General features: G+C 61.1%; 1 protein-coding gene across 1 annotated transcript in view; it reads right to left on the bottom strand.

Moving 5' to 3' along the window:
- PLXND1 (plexin D1) overlaps positions 1–12,526 on the bottom strand; it is a 52,413-nt gene extending 39,887 nt beyond the window's left edge. Inside the window, exon 1 of the mRNA XM_028518039.2 lies at positions 11,043–12,526. Coding sequence (XP_028373840.1) covers positions 11,043–12,362 — 1,320 coding nt within the window. The 5' untranslated portion in view covers positions 12,363–12,526. The remainder of the gene's footprint in view (positions 1–11,042) is intronic.
- Positions 12,527–13,081: the final 555 nt, after the last annotated feature.

The raw sequence follows: 13,081 nt of genomic DNA, 5'->3' as shown, positions 1-13,081 counted from the left end.
CCACGCCTCTGGGCCACTGGTACTTCCCCTGGCCTTCCAGTCTCCTTGTCTTAACCCAGGCCGCTCCCTCTGCCCAGCACGCCAGGCAGGCAGTTTTAGCCAGCCCTCGCAGTGTGGGAGCTTCCGAACAAGCTCCCTTCCTCCCTGAGGGGCTCCGAGTCGCTCACCACCTTCACTCACTGCGGTAGCACGTGCATGCGCTCTCCAGGGCAGAGCCTGGCTCTGGGGCGAGTGTTTAATAAAGAAAGAAAACTCATGTTGACTTAAGGGAGAACAACTGTATTCGGCCGTGTCCTTTCCAAGCAGAGACACCGAGAGCAAAACTGCCACGGTGAGCGCCCGACAACTGAGGGTCGGCTGCAGCCGCTGTGTGCCTGCTCTGCACGTGGCCGCCCAGGGGAGGCTGAGGTTCCAGCCCAGGCAATACCTGGCTGCTGGTTTGCATTCCTCTAAGAACGTCGGTTTATCCCTCTCCGAACTGGGCTGAGCGACAGCCTCTGGTCTCAACTCTTTTCTGAGAACAGGATGCCCCGGTCCCCTCCAGCTGGCTGCCTCCTGGGGCCGAAGCTCAGCTCTGCCCCATTCTCCCATTAAAACTTGGACACACTGGTTTCACTACCAACTGTAATTGTGTTGACTTTCTTTCCCCAGGAAGCCAGTTGGAGTAACAGCTTGGAGAGCCGATAGCCCGGCTTCTCAGGCCTCCCACATCCTGTCCACAGGCCCCACCAAACCTCAGCCGCACCTCAGGGGGCACTCCGAGAAGGGTGAGGCGTTGCTGGTGGGTGCCACGGCAGGCTGCAAGACCCCGTGGTTCCGTCCCAGGTAGAGACTACAGCGGCTGTGGGGACTCCGTGCACCTTCCTGCCTCGAGTCTTTGATGGTTACTCAACTGTGATCTTGGACCAGGGAGGCTTCCCTGCCAGGGGAGGAGAGCACACCTCTGAGTGTGCAGTGGCTGCTGCAGACGGCCCAGCACTCACCACTCCTGGGCTGGAGGTGGGGCGGGCACCCTCCCCCGCACTCTCCACAGCAGCCAAAGGAAGCCTTTAAAACTGCGAAGCACTAAATGCAGAGGGGGATCCTGGAAAAGTAAAAGGATATCCACGCAGTAAAATCTGGAGTTTGGTTGAGAGTGAAGTACTCACACTGGTTTCTTGGTTTAGACAAATGTCCCGTGGCAATGAAAGACCTTAGCAATGGGGAAAATGGAGGGAGGGGGATGCTGGAACTGTCTTTGGAACTTTCCCAGAACTCTACAATTATTCCAAAATAAAAAGTTTATTTAAGAAAATGCCAGCCAGGTTGTACCCCTCCATAGCTCAACAGCCTTCAGTGGATCCCCAGTGCCCTCGACATAAACCCCAACTTTGTGTCTGGGCCCTCAAGGCCCGACTGGATCTGGCCAGCCTCTCGGGCTTCCCTCAACACGGCGTCCAGGCCAACTCCTCCCTTGGCTTGGACAGCCAAGCGGGGGCCGGGGGGGCGGGGGGGGGGTTCCCCAGAGGCAGGGCATGAGGAGACTGGAGCCAGCAGGAACCAGACAGGGTACCGCGTAATAGGGCTCTGACAGGTATGGTCTGCAGAGGCCTCAAAAGCCAGGCCTAGACAAAAGGGCCTGCATTTTGCTTCCTGAAAAACCTAGTCAAGTAGCTCCTCCCCCACACTTCTTCAGAAGCGCTGACGTTGAAGGGGAAGTGGTCTCAGGGTCACCCAAGAGCACATGGTCAGGTCAGGATCTGAAGCCACACCTACGACACCCACACCTGACCTCCACCCTCCCACTTCGGTCTGCGGGGCCTCTCTGAACACTGCAGCTGCTGGGCTACGGGTCCACTGAACTGACCCCTGCAACGAGGGTAAACTGAGGCATGGAACAAGCTATGGCCTACTGTTTGCTGGTCCTGGGAGGAGTCAGGATCCTACTGGGGGGCCTGGAGCATCGGCCCCCACACTAAGGAGGAAGCCGCCTGCTGCCCAGAGAGGAAATAAATACCAGCACCTCCCCGTGGGTGACCAAGACGCTCTCTTCCTGGAGGAGCCAGAAAACAACAGGAGGCCGGGCCCTGAGCTGGACAGGAAAAGCAACGTCTTGGGGAAACTAAGGCACAAAGAGTGGCAGCAGCTTCCCCGGGACACACAGTGCGGCAATTCCCCACCTGGCTCCAGGCTGCCTGAACCAGGCAGGATTTTTGGACAAATGGCAATGAACACAGTTCAGCAGACCCTTCCAGAGCTTCAGAGAGGCCTGCCTGCCTCCGCTCCCCCACCTCCCTCTCTGGAGGAGGCAGGCCACTCAGCCCCAGGGCACTGAGTTGAGCCAGGCCAGCTGGGTACCAGCGCTGGAAGGGGTGTGTGAACCGGTCAGCCAGGCTGCCCTGAACACGACAGGCCCACCATGCACAACCAGCGCTCCAGACCTGCCAACAGGCCGGGCACAGGCGCAGGGACCGCTCCTAGGCTGAGGGTAGAGGCCTGGCTGTACTGGGGGGGCGGGGGGGGGGGCACACACACTCTTGTTGTGCCCCCATACAAACAGAAGCTGAGGCTCCTCATGCACCAACCTTCATGGCTCTTAACACAATGGGGTGCCCCATCCCCTCTGAGCCTCAGCCTCCTCATCTGGAAGTGGGGAGAGTAACAGAAACTCCCATAATGGATGTTCCCAGTTAGCTCTGCAGGCCAGCGGGCAGAAGCCTGAGGATGGAGGAGCCCCAGCGCCCAGCCACTCGACCAGTCCCCGAAGTCCAGCATCTAGGCTAGATCAGCAGTGCCCCTGGATGTCGGGAGCAGGCCGAGGCCTACTCCGCTCAGGGCCTGCCTGGGAACCACGGCCACAGCCGCTGACTCAAGCAGCCATTGTTTTGTTAGCTGGACGTGGCCCCCTAGACACCCAGCTCCCCCTCCTCGAAGCTGTTTCTCATTCCAGCCCAGCCTGGCCCCATTTCCAGCCCCCCCCCCCCCCCCACAACCGGTCCCAGAGGAGCACAGTGTGGGATGGGCAGCCAGCGACTCTTCCCTGGCCTCAGTGAAAAGTCCCTCCCTCCCACCAGCTCTAATGGGGGGCGGGGTGGCAGAGTGCTGTGGCGCTGGCCCCTCCTTACCCGGAACAGCTTCTGTCCCAGCTTCTCCCCTGAAGGGGATGCAGGCCGCCTTCCCCCTCCTGGGGCTGAGGGGCCCTGGAGGCTGGATCTCACACCCTCCTTCCCTAGGGGTGCTGGCCTTGGTCCCAGAGTCATCGTGCAACTGCTGTGCGCACAGCTGAGGGGACAGGGCTGGCCTGGGGCCCCTAGCAAACATCTCTGGGCTGGGTCCCGTGTCCTGGTGACAGGGAAGCCACACATAGGTAGGTCCCTCTCTCTAGATGCTCAGATCCCAGTTACCAAACCCAAGATGGAAAGTGACAGCTTTATAACAATAACAATACAGTAGAATCAACAATATGACAATGATAATCAGCCAGTTTACTTTGTGCAGCCATCTCTACATGTACAACCTCATTTAACCCTCACCACACCCTAACAAGTTGATGCTACTTACGGCAAAGGTAACTGGGGCACAGAGAGGTGAAGTGACTTGCTCAAAGTCCCACAGCCATTATGTCCAAATGGGAGTCTCAAACCTCAGCAGGCAGGCTCCAGAGTCCTCACCTTCCACCTCAGCCTCTCATCGGGGCACCGCAGAGCACTGCTAGCAGCCAGCTGGAGCTGGAGATGCCCTGGGCTGCACGCTGGGAAAACAGGCCCAGCAAGGACACAGCCACTTCTGGAAGGCTCGGTCCCCTCAAACACAGAAGGTGGACATGTCCTGAGAGGGGCACGGGGTGCAGGGGTGAATGCTGATCCCCGTTTGGCTCCTTCCCCCGGCCTGGCCTCCACTTCAAGGCCTCTGCCCACAGCCCCCCCATTATTTACCGATCAGAGCAGAAAGTGCTACATGATTAATGCCCCACTGGGGCCTCGCTGGGCCTCGTAATGGAGCTTAGAGCTTCCTCCCTCCTCCGGCATGTGATTTATCGTGTTTCAGGGTGAAGGGTGGTGGGCTGGGCGGGTGAGCCACGCCAGCCCAGAGACGGGCAGACCCAGGTGGCATCGCGTGTCAGTGGGAAAGTGGGCGGTACAGAGCCTGTCCCGGTGACCTGCAGGGAACGCCGGGCCGAGCACCGGCTCCGGACAGAAGAAAACAGCCGAACTCTGGGGGTAGTAGCCAGGATCCAAATCCATGTGGCTGGCACCAAGAGACTTTCCCGGCCTGTCCCCATGCGGGGACCTGGTTTCCATGGCAATCTCTACACTGTTGTCAGAGCCGGAGAGGCCCTGGGGAGCCGCCTGGTCCAGCGCCATGGGGGCTTTGAGAGAGAGCCTCCTGTCTCTGCCAGTACCAGGCAGGACTAATTCAGGGTCAGCACCCAGGATCCCTTCTAGAAACAGATTAACTATGTGTTGCTTTTCCCCCAAAGCCTTGCTGGCTCTCCGCAGCCCACAGGACAGCGTCCAAAGCCTTGGCCCACACCCCAGACCCCACACACTCTCAGCTTCATCTCTGCCTGCTACCCAAGCCACGTCCCACCACACCTCTGGCCCTCTGCCCCTGCCGCGTCCTCTGCCTGGAATGCCTTCCCCAGCCCCATCTGTCGAAGTCCTGCTCCAATGGCACCGTCTTCCAGGAAGCCTTCCCTGATTCCCTCCGATGAGGCTGGTCAGCGCGTGGCTCTGGCTACAGCATGTCTTCTGTCGTGATCTCCTCCCTGACCATGTGGGGGCTCCTGAAGGGTCCGGATGGGGTCTGATTCCTGCCTTTTGGGAGGCTGCCCCTTAACAAAGTGGGGCCCACCCACACTGCCAAACTTCAGAACACCCTCCACCAGGAGGACAGGAGGGCGGGGGATGCGGCCCAGGAGGAGCTGGGCTTTGGTGGGCAAAGGTGGAGACAGCTGTAGTCATGGGGAACAGGAGCGCACACCTGGGGGGCCTGACCCAGCATGGAACTACGCTGGACACTGGGGCCGGGCAGTTGTGCAGGTCCCATGAAAAGGTCCCACCACTCCCCACCGCAGCCCCAGCCAGGGCAGAGCTTCCCTGGGTCTCAGTCTCTCCACCTTGCCGAGGGGCCCACTCACCCCTTCCCACTGCGATCTTGGGGCCCCTTTGGCTCACACCCCTTTGGTCAGTGCGTTCAGAGGAACCAGGGAGTGAAGGTGATGAACAGAGACTCTGCAGCCGAGGCTGGCTCCCCCTTCTGCCCACCGGGTGACCTCGGCCAGTCACTCCGTCTCTCTGGGCCTCCATCTCCCCTTTCTGTAGACGGGGGGGGGAACACGACACAGCCCATCCTGAGCGGTACTAAAAGACACACTTAGGTAAAGAGCTGTGCAAAGTGCCCCACATGGAGTCAGTTCCCAAGAAACAGCGGCGGCAGGACCAAGTGAGTAAGGCTGACTGGAGCAGTCCAGTGACCCGCAGGGGCTCCCTGGCCCCTGCCATGGCCCACGAAGGCCGGGAAACTGGGGCCCAGAAAGGGAAAAGGACCCCCACTCCCAGGGCTTGAGCCTTCACGCTCCTCCTGCATATACCACGTCTTTCTCCCTGAAGCACCGGGAACTCGGGGCAGGCAGCCTATTTCCTTCACCCCCATGAAAACCCGCAGCCGCCGGCGGGCAAAACGAACCTGTGTGGAGGGCGCTTCTGCAGGGGCCGGCGCCGACTCACACAGGGCCTCCGCCGAACGTCGGCCGTCCTGTTCTTCCTCTCGCTGGGCCCTCTTTACAGATGGGGAAATGGAGGCCCACCAAGGGCTAGTGACGTGCCCAGGGCCACAGACAAGGAAGGTGCTGAGCCAAGACTTGGATCCAAGGAGTTGGCAGCAGGGTCCAGCACTCACCCACCACTCTGGGCCTGCCTGGGTGTAGCGGCTCTGAGCTGTGGGCGTGGCCAGGGCCATAACAGATCCTCCGCCCACCCTCCTAGCAAACGCCAGAGGGCGAGGTGCTGCCCTTCAGGACAGGAGAAAGACTGCCCGCCGGCCCCAGGTCCCCGCATGGCCTGCACCAGGCCGGGCTGGGGTCGATGTGGGAAGGGACCTGTCAAGTCGTCATTCACATCGACTGTGTCCCTCATTCCCACACTGAAAAGGCCGGGGGCTCACTTCTTCCAGAGTCCAGATGGTTCTATTTTCGGAGATGAATGCAGCCCGGAGCGCCCCTGCCTCTCCCACTTCCTCGGGAGGCCCCATCGGCGCCAGCCTCCACCTCCTGGCCCGGCTTCTGCAGGTGCCCCAGCCAGCGGCACCCCACTCTGGATCTGAGTCACTGCAGTGTCAGCTCCAGCTCCATCCGGGGCCAGCTTGGGGTGCTATCACAGGCAGGGGTTTTGTACAAAGGGCTCCACCCAAGTCTCCAGCAGGTGGAGGGTAACTGCAGACGCGGCAGAGAGCTCCCAGCTAACACCGGCCAGTGGGACTCGGCAGTCAGAGCCAGTCTGCAGACCCTGCCCCCGCTCGCCAGCTGAATGACCCTGGGCCTCAGTGGTCCCAGGTGTAAACGGGGGATAACGGCACTTCTTGCCTCAAGAGGGCAAGGGGAGAGGGGCTGTGAGCTGGAAGGCACTGGTGTTAGTGAAGGGCTGGTGCAGTGGCCCTGCTCAGAACTCAGGGCTCAGCCCCAGAGAGCCGAGAGGACACCTACCATCCCTACACCCCTCAGGCCAGCCAGCAGCTGAGCTCTTGTGTGTGTGTGTGTGGTGGGGGGGGAGGGGGGAAGGGGGATGAACATAGCTCTAGACACGCCCTCACCTCACCTTCTGGCCCACAACTGCTCACCTCTAGGGCCTAGTTAGATCCTCTAAAGCAGGGGTGTCAAACTCATTTTCACGGGGGGCCACATCAGCCTTGTGGTTGCCTCCAAAGGGCTGAAATAATTTTAGGGCTGTATAAATGTAACTATCGCTTAGCAGTTAAGAAGCTGAAATTACATTCGGCCCTTTAAAGGCAACCATGAGGCTGATGGGGCCCCTGGTGAAAATGAGTTTGACACCCCTGCCCTAGAGCATCATCCTCCCTCCTCTGAGCACTCTTGAGCCTGTTGGCTGTTCCACACACTGAACACACTTTTTTCTGATGTAATTTTTTCCTTCTGGTACTAATACCATTTCCTGCATGTGAGATTTTAATCTGCCAACACCCTAGCTGGTTTCACAATGAAAAAGCATGAGACCCAAAGGGTAAATAGTATCATTTACCCTGGGTCCCACAGCATGTAGGTAGGAGAACAGAACTTAACGCCAGCTTTACCCTCGCCTACCTGGAAATGCAGACATGCCCGGGGCGGGAGGGCTGTTAACAATCTCCCGGACCGAGCCCTGTCTGTCTCTCTAGGTCAGAAGCCCATGGGAATCCCTTCTCCTGAATGCTGCCAAGTGTCTCTGCTTGTCCCCTTGGCCGCGGGGAGCTCACTCCCAGCCCCATCCAGCTCCAAATGGAAAGCCCATCTTGGAAGCTCTGCCTCCCTCCACCTCCACCCAGTATTTCAGCCCCGAAATTGGTTCAGAAAACGCCTTCTTGACAACCAGCACCCACCCACCACATGCCAGTTTAAAACCGCCTGAGGGTTTTTTTTCCACCTTTACTATAAAAAGACACCTTGAAAATGCAGGACTGACATTTCCTTGTCAGTTTTCTTTTTGACTTAAAAACACAAAAATAGTGGTCACTCAAAGGTGAGGGCAGGGGCGATCAGGGAAGGAAGGGAGACTCGGCCTGCCATTGCCTCGCTGGGGACCCCCAGACCTTGGTTTCCCCCTTTGATAACTGTGGCAACGTCCCAACCCGCATGCACCTCAGCACGAGGTGAGGGAAGGGATCCATGCCACACTCCATGAATGTTAATTTCCTCATTCGCCTTCTCTCTCAAAATAGTCCAACAGCCCCAAATATGTTAAAAACAATCAGGGACAACACCGGGGCCCTCTGGGGGCTGGGGGAAACCGAGGCTTCCTGCCTCTGACCTCACACCTCCGAAGCTCCTCCCTTCTCGGCCACGTTCCCGGACTGAAGGGGGCAGCAGACACTGAGACTTCGCCGTCCAAAAAGGGGACAGCAGGGGACAAAGCCTGCCAGGTGAGGAGCTGGGGTGTCCCAGGCCACCACAGCCCAGAGGCTATGGCGTTGAGAGGCCCCCAAAACACCTGTGGGACACTGGCCTGCCAAAGGCCTGGCTGTGCGCCTCTCGTGCCTGGAGGTCAGACGCCCCTGGGGAACAGGTGGAAGAACGAGGTGCTGTCCCCCAGCCCAACGGCACCACCTTCCATCTGATGCTGGGACGGACTGGGCAGCTTCCTTCCCCTCCATCCTGTCCCTCCCCACCTCTGCCGCTACATCCTGGCAGGCAAGTCTGTCCCAAGCCCACTGCCTCCCTGCAGGCCCCCAGCCGCCCAGTGCGTCACCGTCACCGAGAACACGGCCTGGCCCCCCCGCTGCATGGCTGCACCCAGCCCCCACCACAGTCCGTGCTCAAGAAGTACTTGCAGATCAGTGAGTGAACCTGCAGCCTGGGAGATGGCACCGGCCACCCAGCTGCTCTCCCTGTCTCTCATCTCTCCTCACCAGTCACCTACAGGCTTTTTAAAATCACAACATTAAAAATAATCATAGTAGCCCTGGATGGTGTGGCTCAGTGGATTGGGTGCCGGCCTGCAAGTCAAGGGTTGCCGGTTCAATTCCCAGACAGGGCACATGCCTGGGTTATGAGCTGGCTCTCCAGTGAGGGGCATGCAGGGGCGGGGGTGGGGCAGCCACACGTTGATGTTTTTCTCCCGCTCTTTCTCCTCCCCTCCCCTCTCTAAAATACATAAGTAAAATCTTTAAAAAAAATAATCCCAGTAATTGCAAGCACATGTGCTAGCCACGCGACCAAGAGCTTGACATGTGTTACCTTGCTGCGTCCCCACCTCAGTCCTGTGAGGCAGGTGCTTTCGGCACCAATCCCCTTCCACAAAGGACGACTCGGAGATGCTGACTGAGACCATATCACTCCTCAGGCTCAAACCCTTCACGGCTGGCTCCCCATAGCCCCGGGCAGCCTCGATTCTGTAATGTGGCCAACCTGCACCCCACAGACCTCACCCACCTCCCTTCAGTTGCTGTAGAGCACCTTGCTGTATCCTCCCTCCTTCCTCCAGGCGTTTGTACAGGCTGTCCCCTCTGCCTGGATGCTTTCCTCTTCTCCCGGTGGCCTCCCGTGGCTAACTCCTGCTCATCCGTCCACCTCTGCTGTGACATCCCTCTCCCAGGGAAGCCTCAATGCCTCTCTCCTGGCTCCCTCACCCCCCTGGGCTATAAGGGCCTGGCTCCATGTCAGTCTTCTGCTGGTCTGCATGGTCCACAAGAGGAGAAACTGAGTCACCACTCGTCCCCGGTGCACAGCACAGGCCTGTGTCCATAGCTGGGTATGGGTGGGGGGCAGGACACAGGGAGACTGGCTGCGGAGGGCAAGAAATCACCCCACCTTGGGGTCAGGAGGAGGCCCTTGGCCACTCTGTCCTGGGCACTGTGTCCCTGGAGAGGCCCTGCTCCCCTAAAAAGAGGAAAACCCCAGCCCCCTTCAGCAGAATGAGTCACAGCACCAGGCCAAGCCGAAAATAAGAGACCTTAGGAACCAGGACAGGTCCTGCCAGAGACGGAGGAGGAGAACGTGGAGGCCCCAGGTCACAGGTTCACCAAGGGCCTGGACGGACACACAGAGCCTGCAAAGGTCAAGGGAGGTCCTGGCCCCCACAGGGTGTCCCGTCCTTAGAGCAGGACTGACGCTCCACTCACTCCTCTAGCCCTGAGGCCCCCAGAAACAAAACTCACCCCCTCAAACACAGCCCACTGTGGCATGTAGCTCTGGGGAGAGGAAGAGTGAATGTCTTAACCACAGCGCTGGGCGGCGGGTGGCAGAGCTGCTCCCTGGGAGAGTCTGCCCTGCTCACCCACCGTGACCTTTGTTTTCATGGCGACCAGCCAGACGGGTCGTGGGTAGCCGTGGGAGCCAGACTATAGGAGAAGGAATCTGGGTTTTTCTCTAAGCCCCAGTGTTGGGCACACCCACAGAGAAATAATTAAGCTCATGAGATTCTGGCCACAGCCTGAGGACCACAGAGAGGGGATGGAGCAGCGCCACCGGAGCCTGGCCCCAAGGAGGGCTCTGTAATCACCAGAAGTCTGAGTTTGGCATTTGTAGAGGGAGAAACTGAGGCTTCTTAGGGCAGTGGCAAACCTGGGGTTCAAATGGATTCCCCAGACTCAGGCCCAGATGCACAGCGTAGAAAAAGTGCAGGGGTCCACTTCCCAGAGTCCCCTGCAGAGGTGACCCCTTGCTGGAGAGTTTCCTTGAAGAGAACTGCACAGTTTCCTCCTGCACCCTGGGTCACTGTCCCCACAACTTCAACACACACTGATCCCCCAGCCTGGTCCCCTTGCCACTCCCCAACCTTGCCCAGACACCTAGGGCCCCTTCTCACACAGCTAGTGTTCCCCCCCTCCCGCCTGGCCCCACCTCATTCCCTCCTAAGCCTCAGGGCTCGGTCCTGCCCCCTGTACACCCTTCTGGCCATAGTACCTCCCCACCACAGCCCTTGATCAGACATGCACTCACTTGCTATGTGCTCAACTCACCGCGTATGACCACCCCTCCAGGCACACACCTGAGCTATATATGCCCCTTTAGCTCTTTTCAGCACGTACCAATCCGCATCCTGGACCCTGTCCACACACCTAGGTATTCGCATCTATAACTCAGCACTCACCTGAGTGACCTCACACGCACATCTGGGCCAGAGTCGAGACAGTACCTATACCTCGGCTGACACCTGTATCCTCATGAGTACACCTAAGTCCCCCCAAATGCACCTGTGGCCGAGAACACACACCTGTGTCCCCACACACGCACATCTGGGTCCCGGTACGCTTGCACAGTGAACCGCTCAGCTCACAATCCGCCCGGTTACCGGCAGGCTCTCCCTTGCCGCCTTGGGCTGGGTTCCCGGCAACCCCAAGCCTGGGCGTACCTGGATGTTGAGTTTGCGCTCGCAGGCTGGCCCGGTGCCCTGCACCACGCTGTCAAGCACCGCCACCACGTCGGGTGCCGGCTCCACAAAGCAGGCGGTGCGCGCGGCGCGGATGGCAGCTTGCACGTCGGAGAAGCGGAAGGCGCAGAGCGCGGCCGGAGCGGTGCGGGCCGCTGGGGCCCCCTGGGGCCGCTCGAAGACTGCAAAGAGCAGCTCTCGCGCGGGGAAGACCGACACCAGGCGGCTGTAGAGGTCGCCGCGGCCCGCACCACCCGCGCACTGCAAGCCCAGCTGGATGTAGGACTCGGTGAGCTTCTTGGCATCGCCGCCAGCGCCGCGAGGCAAGCAGATGCGTGCCAGTAGGCTTCGCGCTTGGCTCTCCTTGTCGCCCGCTCGCGCCTCGCTATTGAGCGCCAGGTACGCGTAGGGCTGGGTGCCCGGCGAAGGGTCGGGCGGGTGCAGGAAGGCGCGCACGAAGCCCAATTTGTGCTGTTCCTTGGCCCCCTGCTTGATCTTGAGAATGTTGTCGTCGGAAGGGTTGAGGTCGAAGGTGAAGAGCTTGGCCAGGTCGCCGCGCGCATCCAGGGAACGGATGGCGATCTCGGGCGTGTTCTCGAAGCGGTGGTCCTCCAGGCTGCGGTTGCGCGGGAAGAAAGAGCTGCCGTAGCCGGTGTACGTGGCGCCCACTAGCAGGCGGCTGCCACCCGCGCCGGCGGCGGGCGGCAGCACCAGCCCGACGGTGGACGCGTTCGGATGATTGGCCGCCACGTTCAGCATGCTGGGGAACACGGTGACGGGCTCCGCCGGGGGTGCTGCGGGCGGGAAGCGCACGGCCACCGCCGAGATGTTGCCCCGGCGCCGCAGCTGGCAGAAGCCCTGGTAGATGGAACCGCACACGACCACCAGGTCCTGGCCGGGGTCCAGTTGTAGGATCTTGTTGTAGTTGTCGGTCAGACGCCGCGGGTGCTCGCAAGAGGCCTGAGGCAGTTGCGGGGCGTGACACAGCGGGCTGTCGGCCACCGGGCCCACGGCCGCCTCAGCCTCCAGGCTCAGGTTGGCGCCCGACAGCTGGTAGAGGCGGTTGACGGCTGCCAAGTACACTGTCCCCGCCGCGCCGTCCAGGGCAAAGTTGTTGGTGGGCGTGGGCGAGGGGAAGCGGCGCTGGATCTCCAGAGCGCGGGCCCCCGCCCCGAGCAGCAGCAGCAGCAGCAGGAGCAGCGGGCACAGCAGCGGGGCCCGGAATGGCGGGCGCGGCGTTAGGGGGCTGGCCGCGGCGGCCCGGGCGCTAAGGGGTGCGCCGCCCGCGGCGCGACGAGCCATCCGGGCGTGCGCGGGCTCCGCGGCACGGCGAGTGCATGGGGCGCGGCGCGGCCGGGAGCCCGGAGCCTGGAGGCAGCAGGAGGCGGGGGGCGGGCCCGGGCCGCGAGCCGCTTCCTGCCCGCGCCAGCCGCCCCCGGCCCCGGCTGCCCCGGCCCGGCTCAGCTTCGCCGCGCAAGCCGGGGGCGGGGAGGGGGCGGCTCCGTTGCGGACACGCCCTCACGCCGCTCCCAGCCCGGCAGCGCCCCGCCCTCGGGTACCCTCCCGCCCCTCGCCCACCTTCCCCAGCGCCCCGGTCCGCTCCCCCGGCAGCCCGCTGGCTTCGCGGGTCCTCCGGCCGCCCGGCTCTCACTCCGCTGTCGAAGGTCCGGCCGCCCCGCGCCCTCCAGGACCCTCCCGCGAGGCGTCCCCAACCCGCGGCTCCCTTTCCCGGCGCCGCCTCCTCCTCCGTCGCTTATTCTTCTCTCCTTCCTTCCTCCTGGCCGCTCGGCCCGGCCCGTCTCGCTCGGGCTGCTTTTCTGTTTTCTTTCCTCTCTCCACCCACCTCTGTCTCGGCGTCTCCCTGTCAATGTCTCTGTCTAACCCCCTCCTTCCCTTGTGTGTTGTCTCTCGCTCCCTTCCCTGTTTTTCTGTCCTTGGCTCGCTCTCCCTCTCTCCGAGTCTCCCTCCGCTCCCTTCCCCTGGAACTCTCTGTTTCTCTCTCAGCCCTCGGACCCCGTTCT

Source organism: Phyllostomus discolor, chromosome 7, assembly GCF_004126475.2.
Source record: "Phyllostomus discolor isolate MPI-MPIP mPhyDis1 chromosome 7, mPhyDis1.pri.v3, whole genome shotgun sequence".
Lineage (NCBI taxonomy): Eukaryota > Metazoa > Chordata > Mammalia > Chiroptera > Phyllostomidae > Phyllostomus > Phyllostomus discolor.
The sequence above is the reverse complement of the archived record's forward strand: the minus strand, read 5'-3'. Positions and strand labels throughout refer to the sequence as shown.